Source organism: Pteropus medius, unplaced genomic scaffold (assembly GCF_902729225.1).
Source record: "Pteropus medius unplaced genomic scaffold, Ma_sr-lr_union100, whole genome shotgun sequence".
In the NCBI taxonomy this organism is placed as follows: domain Eukaryota; kingdom Metazoa; phylum Chordata; class Mammalia; order Chiroptera; family Pteropodidae; genus Pteropus; species Pteropus medius.
The window spans coordinates 4,756,287-4,777,145 of record NW_024347790.1 but is presented as its reverse complement, the minus strand read 5'-3'; the positions used below and the strand labels follow the sequence as shown (position 1 = coordinate 4,777,145).

The 20,859-nt window shown below is 36.9% G+C and overlaps 1 protein-coding gene across 7 annotated transcripts in view; it reads left to right on the top strand.

Moving 5' to 3' along the window:
* The window catches only part of NSUN6 (NOP2/Sun RNA methyltransferase 6), a 71,666-nt gene that overhangs the window by 40,885 nt on the left and 9,922 nt on the right, over positions 1-20,859 (top strand). For all 7 annotated transcript variants that reach the window (XM_039877516.1, XM_039877514.1, XM_039877513.1 and 4 more), the window contains 2 exons: positions 15,101-15,249; positions 19,602-19,727. In XM_039877516.1, coding sequence (XP_039733450.1) covers positions 15,101-15,249; positions 19,602-19,727 — 275 coding nt within the window. The remainder of the gene's footprint in view (positions 1-15,100; positions 15,250-19,601; positions 19,728-20,859) is intronic.

Genomic DNA, 20,859 nt, shown 5'->3' with positions numbered 1-20,859 from the left:
CTTTTTTTTTTTTTAATCAAAAGTTGTTTCATCACAGATATTCTCTGGCAGTTTTATTTGAGATGTTAAAATGTCAGACAGTACCCAGTGTGTTTGATAGGAAACACATCAGTAGTAATGTGAAAATCAGCATAATCTTTGAGACTCATGGAAAGTGAGAAATTATTTTGTAACATATGCTTAAAATGTAGTAAACCACATGGGGTTAAAAAGGCAAACAAATGAAACACATGGAATGCTAGAAAAATAGGGATTATTCTGAAGAACAATGTCTAGGCTATTATCTGTCCTTTGCAAGAACAGGTTAGATTGAATTTCCTAGTTATATGAGAACAGCATTTCGTGGTCAGTTGATTGTCAACCCTAAATGGTTATTTAGCCAGAGTTCTGTAGGAGATTTATATTTGTTTATAGGCTAATGGTCTATGCCTGAGACACACCCTGAATACAGTGGCTTAGAAAAGATAGAAGTGTTTTTGTGTCTTTGCTTTGTTTATTTTTTCTCACCTAACAGGTAGAAGTGTGTATCCAATGCTGGGATTTTCATCTTTGATTCTAAGACAGCTGCTCCAGTTATTTACAAGGGGCAAGGGAAAGGGACTAGGAGAGACTGTGTACTGCCCGTCCTTTTAAGGAAAAGACCTGGAAGTGGGAATGTGATATTGTGATTCATAATAAGAAACACATATTTGGTCTTCTTACCGTTTCTGATCCAGAGCTCCTAAAACACTTGAAAAGGGTGAAGAGAGCTATACAGGTATCTTTTGTTTTGAAAGTGAGGGGACCTTTGGGCTGGTCACCAGGGGAACCAACCATTAGTGTTGGAACTTTCAGTCCCACCCCCTGATCACTGTGGAGAGGAGAGAGACTGGAGGCTGAATTAATAGCCAGTGGTCATTGATTAATCAACCACAGCTATGTAAAACCAAAAAGAGGAATTTGTACTACCTTTGGGCTTGTGAACACATGGGGTTTCGGGGAGAGTGACCCACTGGGAGAGGACATGGACGCTCCGCACACTTTTTTTTATACCTTGCTCATGCATCTCTTCCCTCTGTCTGTTTCTGAGTGATATCCTTTCATAATGGCCTGCCCCTTTAAGTCGAAAGAGTTTGGAGGCCTCTAAGAGAGTAAGTTAGGTGTGTAGTCTAAGGTGGCAAAGAAAGTTTGCCGTTGATCCAGTGACTCAGTAACTATACACTAACATTGAGCTGCATGGTAGTTTCATTTTTACACAATTTGCTCAGCTTATGTGCTGCTGTTGTAACAAATCATCTCAATAGTGGCTTAAAACAATCATTTATTATCACTATTTTTCTGGGGGTTGACTGGGCACTCAGGTAAGTGGTTCTCACTTTCTGTATCACATGTAACTATAGTCACATGGTGGCTGAGGGAGGCGTCATCTCAGAAACTTTCTCACATTCATGTCTGGAGTTTGATGGTGGCTCTCAGCTGGGACCTAAACATGGCCTATTTATGTGTCCTGGACTTTCTCAAAGCATGTTGATTAGGTTCCGACAGTGAGTATCTCAGACCTCAGACAGAAGCTCTATTGTCTTTTATGACCTAGTCCAGAAGTCATGTAGCATCGGTTCTGCTTTTGCCCAGAATAAAAGAGAAGGAGCATTAGACCCCACCTCTTAATAGCAGGAGTGTCAATGTCAAATTGTCAGTTTGTGGGAAGGATGATATTGTGGTAGCCATCTTTGGAAAATATAATTCTATCACAATCTTAAAATATTTTTATTCTCAGTAATAAAGTTTTAATTTATATGTATAATAGGTTGTTAGCTGAACACAGGAAAAATGAGGAATACTAAATAGAAAAATGCAAGAGCACAGAAAGAGTAATAATTCTGCAATTTTACTTCAAGGTGATTTTCACCTGCTTTATGAATTGCATTACTGTGATTAAAATTCTTATATATAGCATGCCAAGGTGATTTTTTTGATGATTTGAACATTTTAAAAATTTATTTTTCAGTTGCAATTGACATATTATATTGGTTTCAGGTGTACTACATAGTGTTTGGACATTTATATACCTTAGGAAGTGATCACGCCAATAAGTCTGGTACCCATCTGGCACCATACGCAGTTATTACAACATTATTAACTATATTCTCTATGTTGTACTTTATGTGCCCTGACTATTTTTATTTTATAAGTGGAAATTTGTACTTCTTAATTCCTTCATGTTTTTTATTCAGCCCCTAATCCCCTCCCACTGGGCAGCCATCAGTATGTACTTTGTATCTATAAGCTTCTATTTTGCTTGTTCATTAAATTTGTTTTTTTAGATTCTACATATAAGTGAAATCATATGATATTCATCTTTCTCTCACTTATTTCACTTACCATAATACCCTTTAGGTCCCTCCATGTCACAAATGGTACGATTTCATCCTTTTTTATGGATGAATAATATTCCATTGTATGTAGGTACCACATCTTCTTTATCCATTCATCTACGGATGGATACTTGCTTCCATATCTTAGCTATTGTAAATAATGTTGCAATGAATATAGGAGTCTTTATATTTTTTCGATTAGTGTTTTGGATTTTTGAGGAAACTTCTGTTTTCCATTCTGGCTGTACCAATTTACAATCCCACCAACAGTGCACAGGGCTCCCTTTTCTCTACATTCTTGCCAACACTTGTTTGTTGATTTATTGAAGATCGCCATTCTGACAGGTGTAAGGTGATATGTCACAGTGGTTTTGCAATGTTGAGCATCTTTTAATATATCTGTTGGCCATCTCTGTCTTATTTGGAGAAATGTCTATTCAGGTCCTCTGCCCATTTTTTAATTGAATTGTTTATTTTCTTGTGTGAGTTTGTTATATAGTTTGGATATTTACCCCTTATGGGATGTATCACTGGCGAGTGTCTTCTCCCATATAGTGGGTTGTCTTTTCATTTTATTGATGATTTCCTTCATTGTGCAAAAAAACTTTTTAGTTTGATGTAGCCCCGTGTATTTACTTTTTCTTTTGTTGTCCTTGCCTGATCTTTTTAATGTATCTGAATTTGGTTTGATTATTTTGCTGAGGATATTTTCATCTATGTTCATCAGAGATATTGGCCTATAATTTTCTTTTTTTGTAATGCCTTTCACTAGTTTTGGAATTGGGATAATGGTTAGCCTTGTAAAATGAGCTTTGAAGATTTCTCTCCTCTTGAATTTTTTGGAATAATTTGAGAATAAGTGTTAATTCTTCTTCGAATGTTTGCTAAAATTCACCTGTGAAGCCAGGATTTTTGTTTGTTGAGAGTTTTTTGATTATTCGATCTTGTTAGTAAATATCAGTCTGTTCAGATTTTGTTTCTTCCTGACTCAGTCTTGGAAAATAGTATGTTTCTAAGAATTTACTGATTTCTTCCAGGTTGTCCAATTTGTTGGCATATAATTGTTCATAATATTCTTTATAATCCTTTGTATTTCTGTGGTGAATGAAAGTTGTCACTTTCATTTCTGATTTTATTTTTATTTTTCTTGATGAGTCTAGAGGTTTTCAATTTTGTTTTTCTTCTTGAAGGATCAGCTCTTGGTTTCATTGATCTTTTATGTGCATTTTTAAACTAGTTTATTTCTGCTCTGATCTTTGATTTTCTTCCTTCTATTTACTTTGGACTTTGTTCATCTTTTTCTAGTTCCATTGGATGTAAAATTAGCTTGTTTATTTTAGATTTCTCTTTTTTTCTTGAAGTAGGCCTGTACTGCTGTGAATTTCCCTCTTAAAATTACTTTGGCTGTGTCTCATAGATTTGGAATGAGTGTGTGTGTGTGTGTTATGGTGACATTGGTTAACGACATCCAATAAGTTTCATCTGTACGCTTTAATAGTAAGGCATATATATATTTACACTGTGTGTTCACTTCCCATAGTTAGATTTCTTTCTAACTTTCACCATATATGTGACCCCCTTTACCCCATCTGCCTCCCCCAACACTCTGGTAACTACTAGTCTGTTGTCCCTGATTCTCTGTTTGTTTGTCTTATTCATTTGTTGCTTTTAGGTTTATATCTCACATATAAGTGATATCATGTGGTTTTCAACTTTTTCTTTCTGGCTTATTTCGCTTAGCATGATTATCTCGAGGTCCATCCATATTGTTGCGAATGGCAGTATTTCATCTCTTCCTATTGCTGATATGTATTCCATTGTGTACATGTACCACAGCTTCTTTAGCCAGTCATCTATTATAGGACACATCTATTACCACGAGACTTCAATGTCCTGGCCACTGTGAATCCATATTGTTGCGAATGGCAGTATTTCATCTCTTCTTATTGCTGATATATATTCCATTGTGTACATGTACCACAGCTTCTTTAGCCAGTCATCTTCAGTTGCTTCCATGTCCTGGCCACTGTGAATAATGCTGCTATGAACTTTGGTGTGCAAATATGTTTTTGGATATGAGTTTTCCAGTCTTTGGAGTAAATACCCAGCAGAGGGATTGCTGGATCACATGGTAGATCAATTCTTAGTTTTTAAAGGAAAGTCCATACGGTTTTCCATAGTGGCTGTACCAATTTGCAGTCCCACCAGCAGTGTATGAGGGTTCCTTTTTCTCCACATCCTCTCCAGCACTTATTACTTGTCCTGTTGATAACAGATATTCTAACAGGTGTGAGATGGTATCTCATAGTGGTTTTGATTTGCATTTCCCTAACAGCTAGCAATGTTGAGCATCTTTTCACATGTTTGTTGGCCATTCGTATGTCCTCTAGGGAGAAGTGTCTGTTCAGGTCCTCTGCCTATTTTTTGAGTGGATTGTTTATTTTTTTGTTGTTGTTGAGTTGTATGAATTCTTTGTATATTTTGGATATTAGGCCCTTATAGGAGGCGTTGCTTGCAAATATATTTTCCCATTTGAATGGTTGTCTCTTTACCTTGTTGACGATTTCCTTTGCTGAGCAGAAGCTTTTTAGTTTGTTGTAGTCCCATTCATTCATTTTAGCATTTACTTCTCTTGCTTTTGAGGTTAAAGTCATAAAAACCTCTTTAAGACAAAGGTCCTTGAGTTTTGTTCCTGTGTTTTATTATTTCAAGTCTCACTTTCAGGTCCTTAATCCATTTTGAGTTAATTTTGGTGTGTGGTGAGTCTAGTTTCATTCTTTTGCAGGTGGCTTTCTAGTTTTCCCAGCACCATTTATTGAAGAGGCTTTCCTTTCTCCACTGTTTTTGGCTTTTTTGTTGAATGTTATATACCAATATAAATATGGGTTTACTTCTGGACTCTCGATTCTGTTCCACTGGTCCGTGTATCTGTTTTTCTGCCAATACCAGTGGGTGCTGTATCTTCTCAAAGACTTTTTCTGCATCTATTGTTATGATCATATGATTGTTATTTTTTAATTTGTTTATGTGCTTTATTGCATTAATCAATTTGCGTATGTTAAACCATCCCTGTGCTTCTGGGGTGAAGCCCACTTGATCGTGGTGTATAATCTTGTTAATATGTTGCTATATTCTGTTCGCTAATATCTTGTTTAGGATTTTTGCATCTGTGTTCATTAGAAAGATTGGTCTATAGTTTTCTTTTTTTGTGTTATCTTTACCAGGTTTTGGTATCAGAGTAATATTGGACTCATAAAATGAGTTAGGAAGTTTTATCGCTTTGATTTTTTTGAAGAGTTTGAGGAGAATGGGTATTAAATCCTGGAATATTTGGTAGAATTCACTGGTAAAGCCATCAGGTAGGTCCTGGACTTTTACTTTTTGGTAGGTTTTTGATGATTGTTTCAATTTCCATACTGCTGAATGGTGTATTTAGATTTCCAGTTCTTGATTCAGTCTAGGAAGGTTGTACTTGTCCATTTCCTCTAGCTTATTAAATTTGGTATTATGTACTTTTTTATAATATTCTTGTATGATCCTTGTTTTTTCTGTAGTGTCGTAATTTCTCCTCTTTCAATCCTGACTTTGCTTATGTCTTTTCTCTTTTTTCATTAGTGACTCTAGCCAGGGGTTTATCAATTTTATTAAATTTCTCGAACTAGATCTTTGTTGCATTTATTTTATTTATTGTTTGTTTTCAATTTCATTTAATTCTGCTCTAATTTTGATTTCTCCTTCTGCTGATTTTAGGCTTCATTTCTTCTTTTCTAGTTTTTTTTTCCCCCCTAGTGTTTTTTTAAGATGAAGTGTTACATTGTTTATTTGCGCTCGTTCTTGTTTTGGGAGGTAGGCCTGTAATGATATGTACTTTATTCTTATTACCACTTTTGCTGTGTTCCAAAAATTTTACTATGTTGTACTATCATTATCATTCATTTCTGCATATCTCTTGATCTCTTTATTCTTCTCTGACCTAGTCATTCTTCAGTAGCATGTTGTTTGATTAAACAACTCTCCATGTGTTTGTGGTTCTTCCCGGTTTCTTTGTACAGTTGATCTCTATCTTCAAAGCATTATGATCAGAGAATATGGTTGGTATGATTTCAACCTTTTTATATTTGTTGAGGCTCTGTGTCCCAGTATGTGGTCGATTCTTGAGAATGTTCCATGTGCACTAGAGAAGAATGTAAAAGCAGCTATTTTGGGATGAAAAGCTCTGTAAATGTTGATTATGTCCAACTCGTCTAAATGTGTCATTTAGGGATGTTATTTCCTTATTGATTTTCTGTTTGGATGATCTGTCCATATCCAACATTGGGGTATTTAGGTCCCCTACTATGATAGTGTTTTGTTCTGTTTCACCCTGAAGTTCTGTTAGTATTGTTTTATGTATTTCGGGGCTCCCTCATTGGGAACATAGATATTAAGTGTTATGTCTTCTTGGTGTACAATTCCCTTTATTGTTATGAAGTGTCCCTCAGTATCTTTCTTTACCTTTTTTATTTTGAAGTCTATTTTGTCCGATATTAGTACTGCTACTCCCGCTTTTCTCTGAAAGCCATTTGCTTGAAATATCATTTTCCACCCTTTCACTTTGAGTCTGTGTATGTCTTTGGAACTGAGATGTGTCTCTTGAAGGCAGAACATGGTTGGGTTTTATTTTTTGATCCAATCTGCAACTCTGTGCCTTTTTGTTGGTGAGTTCAGTCCATTTACATTTAGGGTGATTATTGAAATATGAGGTTTTCCTATAGCAATTTTATCTTTTGCTTTTTGGTAGCTTGGTGTTTCCATTGCTTTCATGTGCTATGTTTCTGGGTTTCTTTTGGTGGGGTTTTGTAGATTTTTCCTCTGATTCCTGTTTTAGCTTATATTACTTCAGTTCTAAATCTTTGGCGTGAGGTTACCATTACATATATGTAGAGGATAGTATATACGCGCGCGCGTGCGTGTGCGTGTGTGTGTATAGTCTCACTTTCTTCTGCATGTGCCTTATCTCCATTTCCCTTTGCAAATTTTGATCTTTGAATCCTCCCCTTTTCTGTCATTGTTGTCTCAATTTGTTTCTATGTATGCTGAACGTTCATTACTATCTTGCTATAGCAAATCTCTTCTTATTGTTTAAGCTTATAATGCCTTGTTCTTAGTAAGGATCGCACTCCTCTGCTTCTATCTGCCTGCTATTCGCCTCACTCATAGTGATGTATTTTTTTGTCATTTCGTTTTAGGTGAGCTGGCCCCTTTCAGTATTTCTTGTAATGTAGGCTTTGTGTTGAAGAATTCCCTCAATTTCTATATGTCTGGAAAGGTCTTTATTTCTCCTTGATATCTAAAGGAGAGCTTTGCTGGATACATTATTCTTGGCTGGCAATTCCTTTCATTAAATAGTGTGAATATTTGATTTCACTCCTTTCTTGTTTGTAAGATTTGTGCTAAGAAGTCCGATGATAATCTAATGGGTTTTCCTTTATAGGTTACCATCTTCTTTTCCCTGGCTGCCCTGAGAATTCTTTCTTTGTCATTAGTTTTTGATAATTTTAATATGTTGTGTCTTGGAGAAGGCCTTTTTAGGTTAAGATAATTGGATGTTGAATTCCAAGCTCCAGTTCATTCCTTAGATTTGTCTGAAGATGCTTTCTAATCCCTGCTCCTTTTCCTCCTCTTTGAGAATTCCCATTCTTATGTTTCCTTTCTTGATAGTATCAGCTAGTTCTTATATTTCTCTTTCATTATTTTTCATTCTTAGATTTCTTCTTCCTTCTGATTTATTTCTAGATTTCTGTCTTCAATATCACTGATCTTTTCTTCTATTTTGGTTGACTCTATTTCCCAAGCTTCCTATTTCAATTTTTATCTCTTAGTGTGTTCTTCATTTCTAGAAGTTCTGTTTGGTTCTTTTTAAGGGTTTTAGTCTCCTTGCTAAAAAAAAACAAAAAAAAAAAACAAAAAAAAACATTCTGCTGAGCTAGTTGTGTTTTCAATTCCTGAAGTTGTTGATATGAACTATTTTGGATCTCATTGAGTTTTTTCAGAAGTACCATCCTGAATTCTCTGCCATTTAGTCATATTTCTATGACTTTGAGCTTATTTTCTGAAGAGTTTTCTCTTTCTTTCTGAGCTGCCTTATCACCTTGGTTGTTCATGGTGTTTAATGGACTCTTTTTCTGCCTGGGCATTAATGGAAGTGTATTCTGCTTTTTTTTTTCCAGAAAGATTTATTAGACTGTTGTAAAAAAGGTGTTTTTCTTTTGGTTTCCTGTAGGTGGCATCTAAGCCTTTTGGATTCCTGCTTTATATAAAGTGTTAATAATACCTTTTTTTCTTATAAATATTCAGTCACACTCACTTCCCTCAGTTTCAGTCCCTGTCAGTGTTCGTGACAGTTTTGGTAGCGTTTGCTCAGATTTCTCCTTGGGTTGCGCTGTGTTGGGCCTTGAAGGATATGGCAGGAAGTACCGTCTCTGTTGGGAGATGGAGGCTGTGGCTCAGCCTTGTGTTTTACAACCATGGCTGGTAATAATCAGCCATTGCTTCTCTGCTCTTTCCACTTTTCTGCCATCCCTATTTCTCTGCTTTCTGCCCTGATCTCTGGGCATTGCTGCTGCACGTGGAGCTCACAGCTCTCTCAGGCAAGGCTGTTCAGGGAACCCGCTACACCGTCTCCCCTCCCCCTCCTCTTGCAGGAAGCTCCGTCTGAGAAAGGCAGCTTCTTTGTTTCTCCCAGTCTGTCACTTGATCCTCGGGTTCTGACCTGTGGTAGCTCTTATTCGTAGATTTCTTGCTCTGGCGTGCTTGTGTGCAAGTTGGGTGTTTTTCTGTTGAGTTTTAGATGTTTAACTTGTTTCAAGAGGAGAGATCTGCAGACATCTCTCACTCTGCCATGTTTCTGACGTCACCAGTGTATAATCCTTTTCCTATGTTTTCTTATTCACGTCTTTAGCCTCTTTAACACTTCTTATAATACTGGTTTAGTGGCGATCAGCTCCTTTAACTTTTTCTTGTCTGGGAACCTATTCTTTCTTTGATTCTAAACGGTAGTCTTGCTGGATAGAGTAACCTTGTTTGTAGGTCTTTGTCTTTCATCACTTTGAATATTTCGTGCCAATCCCTTCTGGCCTGCAAAATTTCTGTTGAGAAATCAGCCGACATTCTTATAGGAGTCCCTTTGTAAGTAGCTACCTTTATCTTGCTGGTTCTCTCTTTGTTTTTAACCTTGGACATTTTAATTATGTGTCTTGGTATAAGCTTCTTTGGGTTCATCTTGTTTGGGACTCTGTTCCCTGGACTTGTATATCTATTTCCTTTACCAGGTTAGGGAAGTTTGAAGTCATTATTTCTTCAAATAGGTTTTCAATTCTTTCCTCTCTCTCTCCTTCTGATATCCCTATGATGCAAATGTTGGTATGCTTGATGTTGTTCCAGAGGTTTTTGATTCTTTTTTCTTTTTGCTCTTCTGATTAGGTGTTTTCTGCTACTTTGTCTTCCAGTTAACTGATTTGATCCTCTGCTTTATCTAATCTGTTGATTCTCTGTATTCTTCATGTTAGTTATTATATTCATTTCTGAATGGTTTTTTATTGTTTTTTTCTCTCTTTGTGTAAGTTCTCCTACTCTTCCCTTAAGTTCATTGAGTATCCTTATAACCACTGTTTAGAACTCTGCATCTGGTAAATTGCTTGCCTTTATTTCATTTTGCTTTTTTTCCTGGAGTTTTGTTCTGTTCTTTAATTTAGGACATGTTATTTTGTCAACTCACATTGCTGATTCTGTGTTTGTTTCTATGTATTAGGTAGATCTGCCAGTCTTGGCAGAGTGTCCTTATGTAGTAGCTGTCCTTTGAGGCCTAGAGGCATAGTATTCCTGATTACCTGAGCCAGATGCTCCAGGTGTGTCCCTTGTGTGGTTTGTGTGTGCCCTCCTGTTGTCGTTTAGCCTTAATTGCTATTGGCATGTCAGTGGCTGGAGATGATCCTTAGGCTGACTGGCTGTGAGAGCTGATGGTGACTACAGTGGACAAGCTATTATGTGGGGGCTGAACCCAGAGAGTGAGAGTTATTTTAGTGGGGGCTATGGTGCCCCTCAAGTTCACTCTTTGGGTGTGTCACGTGTGGAGCTGGTTAGGTGGTGCTCTTGTGTGGTCTGAAGCAGGCCACTGTGTATGTTGGTTCTGGAGCCTCTTGGGAAGGGCTCTGGTGCAAGCCAAGGTCTGCTGCCACTTTTGCCCAGCTTCAGACTGCCTGGTGGGAGCTGGAAAGGTGGTATTTGGTTGGTTGTAGCTGTTCTGGGTTTAAAGGCACTGGGAGAGGCTATACTGTGATGTGAGGTCAGCTGCCACTAGTACTAGTCTTGGGCCACTTTGATAGGCACCACAGTGTGAGCTGAGGTCACCTGAGGTCTTGCCATGCAGCCAGTTAATCTATTCTAAGCTAACGCTTGCTATAGCTTAATACAGCCTGGGGCCACCCAACAGGAATTACAATGTAAGTTGAGACCGGTGGCCACTTGTACTGGGCTTAGGCTGCTTAGCAAGAGATACAGGACATACCAAGGCTATCTGCTGCTTATTTGGGGCTTGTGAACCTTTGAAAGATTTTAGGAATGTTCGTACCTTGAGCTGAGGCATTTTGCTCATATGGAAAAACCCCTGGAAGTGGCTCAGGCAGGGCAAGGGAGTTGAGTGGGAGACAAGGCCTCAGGGAATCACCAGGGTGGGGTGAAAGGTGTTAGCCAAATTGACGAAGAGCTCAAATTCGATATCTGCCTATGCCAGTCCAGCTGAATGGGAGGAGAGTTCAACAAAGGAACAATGGTACTTACTAGCACTTGTGTCCCTGGAGAGAGCTACTCTGTCCCCAGCCCCTTGAGCCCTCACTTTGAATCTAGTTAATTTAGATATTTTCTTGTATGTCCCAGGCACTTTTTGAGCTGCTGCCCCTGCACCAGAGCCCAGATCAAGGGAGTTTGCCAGTGAGTGAATCTGTGCTTGGCCCCTTTAAGAGGACACCTTGGTATACAGCGGCTCTTTGTCTTACTCAGATGCAGTCCCTGTTGGTTTTCACAGCCAGATGTTATGGGGACTCCTCTTCCTGGCAGTTGTGTTCCAGGCTGAGAAGCCTGATGTGAGGCTTGGACCCCTCTCTCCTGAGGAGAGACCTCTGCAGTCAAGATATCCCTCTTGATTCTTAATTGTCACATTGTGGTTGTGGGACTTGCCCATTCCATGTCTCCATCTCTCCTACTGGTCTCATCCTGGCTACTGCTTATATCTTTAGTTATAGGAGTTCTGTTCAGCTAGTCTTCAGGCAATTCTCAGTGATGGCTGTTATATAATTATAATTTTGATGTGGTCGTGAGAGAGAGTGAGCACAGCAATTACCTACTCTGCCATCTTGACCAGTAGTAATCCATTCACATTAATGTTGTTATTGATATACTTGGATTTACATCTTTCATTTTACTTTTTGTTTCTGTTTCTCTAGGGTTTTTTTTATTTGTTTGTTTCTCTGTACTTTAATGCTTTTTTGTATCAAATACATATATACTAATGTAAATAACATTTTAATTCCTTTAACAACTTCAGATTATGTGTTACAAACTTAGCAATACATAGTTATAATATTACTTTATATATTTTTACGTCTAGAAAATTCTAAAAAACTGCAAGAAGAAAAAATACATAATTTTAGGTTTTGTATATTACCTTTCTTACTGGTTCCTTTTTGTTCCTGTGGATTTGAGTTACCATCTGGTGTCATTTCCTTCCTCTAAGACAGCTTCACTCTCACTCTTTTTGCTGTCATTGGCAAATGTATTACACTTGCTATGTATATATACATTTTACATGTATAACCTTTATTATGTATATAGGCCCACCAATACAACTATATATGTATTATTTTATATGACTGATTTTTAAATCAAGAGAAGAAAAGAGGAAATATGTATTTATATATTTTTTTAATATTACATAATTATCTTGTGCTGTTTGTTTTTTCATGTGGACTCATATTACGTTCTGGTATCAGCTGCTTTCAACTCGAATTACTTTTATAATTGCTTATAAAGCAGGTCTGCTAGCAACGATTCTCTCAGTTTTTATCTGGGAGTGTCACTATTTCACATTTATTTTTGAAAGATAATCTTTCTGCAGTCTCCAATCTCAGTGATGAGAAAACATCTGTTTAATCTTATAGTGGTTTCTTAATACATGAGAGTCATTTTTCTCTTGCAGCTTTAAGGTTCTTCTCTTTGGTTTTGCCTTTTAAAATTTTTACTATTGTGTGTCTGATTTTGGGTCTTTTTGCATTTGTCCTCCTGTCACTGACCCATATGGATCAGGAACCTCAAATCAGAGTCCTTCTGCCCAGTGTCACTCATGCCAATGGAATGAGAGTGTATTTGGTAAAGCAGAGCAGACACTTTATTTTTGATCAAAGAATGGAGAGGGTGAGCTTATGCTGGAAAGGCACCTCCTTAATTTGGAGGAAATGAGGAGAGCCTTATAGGATTGGTGGGAGATAGGGGTGGAGATTTCTGAGAAAGGGTGGAGAGTTCTCGGAATAGTGGGGGACCATGAGTATGCGCAGTTCCTAGACATGCTTGGAACATGCCTTGCTACATATCACATGTCTCATTTTAATGTTAAGTCTCCACTCCTCGGTGTGGTCTTTTGTATGCTCATGAAGAAGAAAAGTCGTCAACAGGTCACTTGGCAAGGAGTTTGGGGCACTGTCTTGGATCTTTCCTGTGCAGAGTGTTTTTGTAGCTGTGGTCCTTGGGTTTCCTATGTGATTCCTGCTGGCAGGCTTAACTTGCCCTGGAATTTCTGCCACTTCTTGACAAGTTCAGCCTCTTTTAGTCAGGAGATATGTTGTCAAAGGTGTAAGAGGTGACAGGCGAGTTAATAGAAGTTTAAGGATTGATTAATAATGTGGTAGCACAACCTCGTGACATTAAAGTTCATTGATCTTCTTTGATGTTTTTCAAATATTTTCCTAGTCCTTTTTCTTCTTCTGGTACTTTTAGTATGCCTGTGTTGGTGGTGCACTTATGGTGTCACACTTAATGGTGTCTCTGAGGCTGTGTTCATTTTTCATTTTTCTCTCTGATCTTCAGATTGCATAATCTCTCTCTTCAAGTACATTGATTTTTTTTTCCTGTCAGCTTAGCTTTATGATTGAGCCCTCTAGTGATTTTTTCATTTCATTTATTATACTTTCAACTCCAGAATGTCTGTGTTTTGTCTCTTTTCGTAAATATAATCTATTTGGTGAGACATTGACTCTGTATGATCCCTTACTTCCTGAAACATGATTTCTTTCTCTTTAATTCTTTGAACATATTTTTATTGGCTTTTTAAAAGTCTTTGCTAAGTTTGGCATGTAGGCTCTCAAGGGTAGTTTAGCTTATGTTGGGTTATACTTTCCTGTTTCTTTGCATAGTTCATAATTTGTTGTTAAAAACTGAACATTGCAGCAACTAGATACAAAACCACTCTTCCTCTGGCTTACAGTTGTTGTTTGCTTATTTGTTTACTGTGATGGCTAGACTGTTTTAGCAAAGTATATTTCATGAGCATGCGCAGAGTAATCCTGGGATAACAATGGTCTTATGAGGGCTCTCTTTACTCTCCTTCTCTGATCTTTGTGTTACACTGTCTGCTTGAGTTGTTATCAAGATGCTATTCCTGCCTCCACTAATTGCAGGTTGATTGCTCCTGTTTTCAACAGTGCTCTGGGGCATAAATTGCTATACCATCTTGATCCAATAAATTTGGGGGCCCTTCTCATAGGTAATCTTTGAGGCCAGTCTTTGAGGTTTGTTCCTACCCCGTAAGGGCTCTCCTTAGTTATCAGGTAAATTTCTGGCTGGTCTGTGGTTAGCTTGTTCTCATGGAACTGCCAGCTTCTTCTTAATTGCTTACCACCACAATCTCCATTATTTTCAAAAGTGCCCTGAGGCTTAAACTTCCCAACATTCTGGCTGAAATAAAGTCAGTTCACTTGGGAAGAACAGCCGAGCCCTTTACCTTGGCAGATGCAATTTCCAACTTCTTCCATTAAGTATCAGTATGGAGCGGACAGAACCCCCTCCCTCAGAGGTCTGTGTCCCAGCTCCCTGATGCTGCCTACTCTGAGTCCTGAGGAACAGGAGGAAGCAGAAGCTAGGTAGCACCTCCTTCCTTAGAGTTCTGAATCCCAGCTCGATGGAGCCTCTGCTCTAGGCTTTTTGGTGCTGATAGACGAACTTCCTCCCTTTGTTTCTCCTGGGATGGACGCAGAAGCTGCTTTCTGTGGTTCTTAGCTCTAGGGCGCCCCCGTGAGCTCCTTTTGCTTTTCCAGCTCTCCAACATCTATTTAATTGATTCCTTATTTATACTAAATTATCTCTTAAGTATAAATTTATACTGAATTCTTTCTGTTAAAATACTTGTATAGTTTTATTTTAACCTGCGACCAGATGAATTCCTCTAAAACACAGCTCTCAAGTTATTCCTCTGACAAAATTAAACAAAACAAAAAGCTATTATTAGTTCCACAGCTATCTTTTTACAAATTCAGATCTATATTAAATATAAGTCATTATTAGTTTCACCAGCTACTTGATTGAAGGAGGAATTGTTTTTCTGTATTTTCTGTTCCAGATTATGATTTTAAGTTCTTGATCATTGCTTCTGTCTCAGGAGTTTATTTTATTGCAAACCAGTAAGGCAGAAAGCAAATATGTTTATATAATTCTCTTCATAGGAGAGCCTCCATTCTTACCAGAATCTTTCGACCGAATTCTTCTTGATGCACCCTGCAGTGGAATGGGACAGAGACCAAATATGGCTTGTTCTTGGACTTTGAAGGAAGTGACGTCTTATCAGCCATTACAGCGAAAGCTCTTTACTGTGGTATGTGTTGATACTTTGCTGTGAAAGAAAGTTGGCCTTTCACTAGTTTGATGTGTCAGAGCTTGAGAGTAGTGTGTATAGCAGCATCATTCACAATAACCAAAATGTGGAAACAACCCAAGTGTCCATCAACAGATAAATGAATAAGCAAAATATGGTATATACATATAATGGAATATTATTCAGCCTCAAAGGAATGAATTCTGATACATGCTACAACATGGGTGAACTTTGAAAACATTATGCTGAGTGATATAAGCCAGACAAAAAAGACAAATATTGTATGATTCCATTTATATAAGGTAACCAGACTAGGCAAATTCATAGAGACTAGAGTTTACCAGGAGCTGGAGGCTTGAAAGAATGGGGAGTTATTGTTTAATGGGTACAGAGTAAGTTTGGGATGATGGAAATATTCTGGAGATGGATAATGGTGATGGTTGCCCAACAATGTGGACGTACATAGAATTATACACTTAAACATGGTTAAAATGGTAAGTTTCTTATGTATATTTTATCAGACAAAAAAAGACAGAAGACCTAGTTTTAAATTCAGGGAGCTTTTCCTTATGTTGACTCACTCTTTCATTATAGGCAATAGTAGAATTTCTTTACTGAGACATAACGAATTTCAAACATTCTGCTTTATCTTTAAAAAAATCACTAGATTGTTTACTACTTGATGTAAAGAATTAGATATAAAACAAATTACCCTTTTTAATAGTGTTCCTGGATCATTTTAAGATAGCAAATTAAAAGTGGGAAGTCCAGTTATATAAATGTCTAATCATTGCTGTACACCTAAAACTAATAAAATATTGTATGTTAACTGTAATTGAAAAATAAAAAAAAATTAATGGCAGTCCAATGAGAATTAAAATGGGAAGTGACAGTGTCAGGCATAGAAGAATCATAAAAACTTTGCAATTCTAACTGGTCTTCAGTTAGAATCCCAGACGGAATATCCAAGGATTTTTCTCATTCTTGCAAAAATGATACTGTAGATTTCACAGAATATAAACAACATTTGACCAAGGATTACTTCATTATTTTCTCTCAGGATTACTTCATTATTTTCTCTTAATTATAAACACATAGGCTATAGCAGTAATGGTTACAATATTCAGTCTCTAAAGTTGTCCATTAGTACATTTTTAGTCATCTCTTCTGGTGTCTTCTTTCGCACTGGTAATGGATTATTTTACTTTTTCTTATTTTATACAGTCTGTGAAGAATACATCCTGGGAATTAAAAGAGCCAGCAGCATTAAAAATGTTTTACTTGTAGGCAAAACTCACTTTGACTTGAGGGTAAAATTAGGACACTGTTTTAAAAACACTTTTTGTTTGTTTGAGGCCGTAGCAAAAAAGAAAATTCAAAAAGGCCACTTAGGATGCATCATCTCAATGAAAAGGAACAGCCAACAGTGTTAGAATTGAGAATATGGCAGGTATACCACCTGGCATGGATAGAAACTGAGAAGAATGTGGACCTTAGAATCAGACACATGTTTTTTCTATTAATTTATTTTCCAGTTACAGTTGACATACAATATTATATTAGTTTCAGGTGTGCAATATGGTGATTAGACATTTATATAACTTACGAAGTGATCACCCCGTTAAGTCTAGTAACTGTCCGACACCATATATAGTTATTACAATACTACTATTAACTACCCTATGCTATACTTTGCATCCCTGTGACTGTTTTTATAACTGGAAATTTGTACTTAATCTCTTTCACCTTTTTCACCAATCTCCCTCCCATCCGGCAACCATCTGTTTGTTCCCCATATCATGAGTTTATTTCTGTTTTGTTTTCAATTTTTTTTAGATTCCACATATAAGCAAAATCATATGGTGTTTGTCTTTCTCTGTCTGACTTATTTCACTTGGCATAATACCCTCTAGGTCCATCCATGTTGTCGTAAATTGTAAGATTTCATTCTTTTTTTTATGCCAAGTAATATTCCATTGGATATTTGAACTGTATCTTCTTTATCCATTCATCTGTCATTGGACACTCAGGTTGCATATCTTGACTATTGTAAATAATGCTGCAATAAACATAGGGATGCATGTTTCTTTTCAAATTAGTATTTTGGATTTCTTCGGATAAATATCCAGAACTGCTGGGTCATATGGTAGTTTTATTTTTAATTCATTGAGGAAACTCCATACTGTTTTTCACATAATTTTCTTTTTTTATAGTGTCTTTGTCTAGTTTTGGTATCAGGGTAATGCTAGCCTCGTAAAATGAGTTTGGTAGCCTTCCCTCCTCTTAAATTTTTTGGAACAGTTTGAAAAGAGTAGGTAATTCTTTTTTGAATGATTGGGAAATTCACCTGTGAAGCCATATGGTCCAAAGTTTTTATTTGTTGGGAGTTTCTGATTACTTATTCAAATTAGTTATTAGTATTGGTCTGTTCAGATTTTCTTCCTGATTTCAGTCTTGGAATATTGTATCTTTAGGAATTTATTCAATTTTTCCAGGTCGTCCAATTTGTTGGCCTATAATTATTCATAGTGTTTTCTTAGAATTCTCTGTACTTCTGTGGTGTCTATTGTCACTTCTCTTTCATTTGATTTTATTTGGGCCCATTATTTTCTTTTATGAGTCTGGCTAAAAGTTTATAATTTTATCTTTTCAAAGAACTAGTTCTTGATTTCATTGATCTTTTCTATTGTTTTTTAAGACTCAATTTTATTTATTTCCACCCTGATCTTTATTATTTCCTTCTTCTCACTTTGGTCTTTGTTCTTTTTCTAGTTCCTTTAGGTGTAAGGTTAGATTGTTTGAGCTGTTTCTTGAGGAAGAACAGAATCAGACACATCTTAATTGGAGTTGTGCATCCTCCACATAAGTGACTTCGGGTACATTGATTCCACATCTGAGGAATAATAATAACTACCTAATAGGGTTACCTAATTGGAGATAGCAATCATACCTCATAGTTGTTATAGGATTTATTGAGAAAATCCATGTAAAGTGCTTAAAATAATAGCTTGCACACAGTAACAGAGTTTAAATTTTGATCAGCATATTCTGGTTTAAAAAGCGTAAGTATTATTACATATTTTTAAAAATCATTAAAAATTCAAAAAGATAAACTTTAGTTACTTGGGACAAATTCATTTTTGTATAATACCTTATTTCCTGATTCATTTATTTACTGGGCAAATATTCATCGAGCACCTGCTGTATGTAATATATTAATCTAGATGCTGATAATACAGTAGTGAAAAAAGTAAATAGTCCCTGCCTTATTCATGGAGTTTCTATTCTGATTAGGGGAGAAAATTAACAAATAGATGAGTAAGTTATTTGTTTATTATAAGGCAATAATCCTGTGGAGCAAGCTAAAGAAAGGAAGGGGTGCTGGATTGGAATAGTTACCATTTTACATAGGGCAGTCAAGGAGGGTGTTGCTGGAAAGGTGTGACATATAAGCAAAGATAATTGTGAAGGAGCAAGCAATGCAGAGAATTAGAGGAGCTTTTCAAGCTTGTGCGCAGAGCCTGTGGGATGTGCCATGCGTGTTCCAGAACAGCAGAGGCCAGTGTTGCTAAAGCAGGGTGAGCATGTGGTCAAGGTGGATCGGAACAGTGGCTAGAGGCCTGCTTTGTGTAGGGCCTCAGAAGCCACCGTCAGGACTTGGGCTTTGACTCCAAGTGATAATGGAGGGCATTCAAAGGGTTTTGAGCTGAGATGTGACAAGTTTTGAAAGTACTTCTCTGGATACTGTATAGAATAGATTGTAGGATGGCAGAGGGGAAGAAGGGGGACTAAGTAGGAGACTGTTACAGTAATCCAGGCAAAAGTTCATGAGACTTGGACCAGGATGGTAGCAATGGAAGTGGTGAGAAGTAGCCAAATTCTGGGTATATTTTGAAGGTAGAGACAGTAGGATTTGCTGATATAAGGAGAATGTGAGAGAGTAATGTAATAAAGGATAATCTAAGGTTTGGGCCCTGAGCATCTGGAAGGATGGAAGTACTTCTCCAGTAGGTTTCAGTGGGAAGATAGGGTTTCAGTTCAAGACATGTCAGATTCCATAGTAGAAATATTGAGAAGGCAATTGTATATATGAATATGGAATTCTGAAAGGAGTCTGGCCCAAAAATGTAAATTTGCTGTCTGAAGTTGTGAAACTGACTAATCAGATTTAGGAGACTCTTGTTCCAAATGGACTATAACAGCTCTAAGGTAACATCTGATTAAGAAAGAGTCCTGGGCATACACAACATCATTCTGTTTATCCCAAATATTTGAAAGGTATCGTGTAGATATAGAATTCCTTAAACTGTTTGGCCTTGTGGTAGGTGTAGTCTGATCACATTTTTCTTTAGGCAGTGAAGCTGCTGAAGCCAGGGGGTGTGTTGGTTTATAGCACATGCACCATCACACTGGCAGAAAATGAAGAACAAGTGGCCTGGGCCCTCACAGAGTTTCCTTGCCTTCAGCTTCAGCCTCAGGTAAGAATAATTCCCATTTTTTTGTTATCATCTGATTACACCAAAACCTAAGCGTGGTAATAAACACAGGCTGTTATATGAAGAAATGTTAAGTAAAACTGCTACAACAAATATTGCTATAAGCAAAAATGTTTCTCTCGTTAAGTCCATTTTAGACTGCCTGTAAAGAATTTCACATCCTGACATTTTTTTCGTGTTCATTCCTTGCCATTGTATGAATGCACAACAGAGCTCAGGTATATTTTTGCTAGGTGCTTCTTTGATTTGTGGGTCTTGTTCATGTTACTCGGCACTTTGTTTCCAAGAAGTTTCTTTTCCTCCTCCTAGTCCTAGATTTTTTAGATAAGAAAAATGTTGAGCATTTTTTCTTATGTCACATCAGAGCCCAAACAGGCTTTAAAATAACTGTGATATCAAAAGACTAGCCAAAGGGAGAAAATGGTTCAGGATTATTGCTTCTTTATAGTCTCTTATAGATTGTATAATATTTAAAACCTTTCTTGTCCTTTAACTAGCACTGTCTTTCTGTTATGGTCTTTATTGAAAAGATAATTTATAACTAGATTTTTAGCCCATGGTGTTTGAGATTAAGCTTCAACCTGTACTCATGCTCACATTCATTCAGCTACTTTGAACATGTAACTTTAGTCCCTTCCTGTATCAAAGCCTAGTAGGTAATTGGAATATGTAAATAAAAAACAATCGAGATGGTTTCTAGATGCAGAAATTAAGATAATTACATTGTAGATGAAGGGAAGACTTGAGAATTCACTTGGAATTTGGTGTGTGTGTGTACATATATACACATATACTCAATATATATCTAAAAAAAAATGGAATTTTTTCCCCTTTGGGTTAATAAACAATAGGTTTTCAGACATATACCTAAGAAAATATATTTTCAGTAACACAAAAATTTGTCTGCAAATTGGGGACTTAAATTGGGATTACAGATCTTTTGCAGTAGTGGTCTGAAAGCATCAGTCAATTCGTTATGATTTTTTATTATTCTAAACTAATTGATACAGTCTTAATTGATCTCTTTCTAATATTCTAGTGCATTTAAAAACAACAAAAAAACATTTATCATCCAATTGGTATGGGTCAGAGAGAGGCATCTTTAGAGACCTAA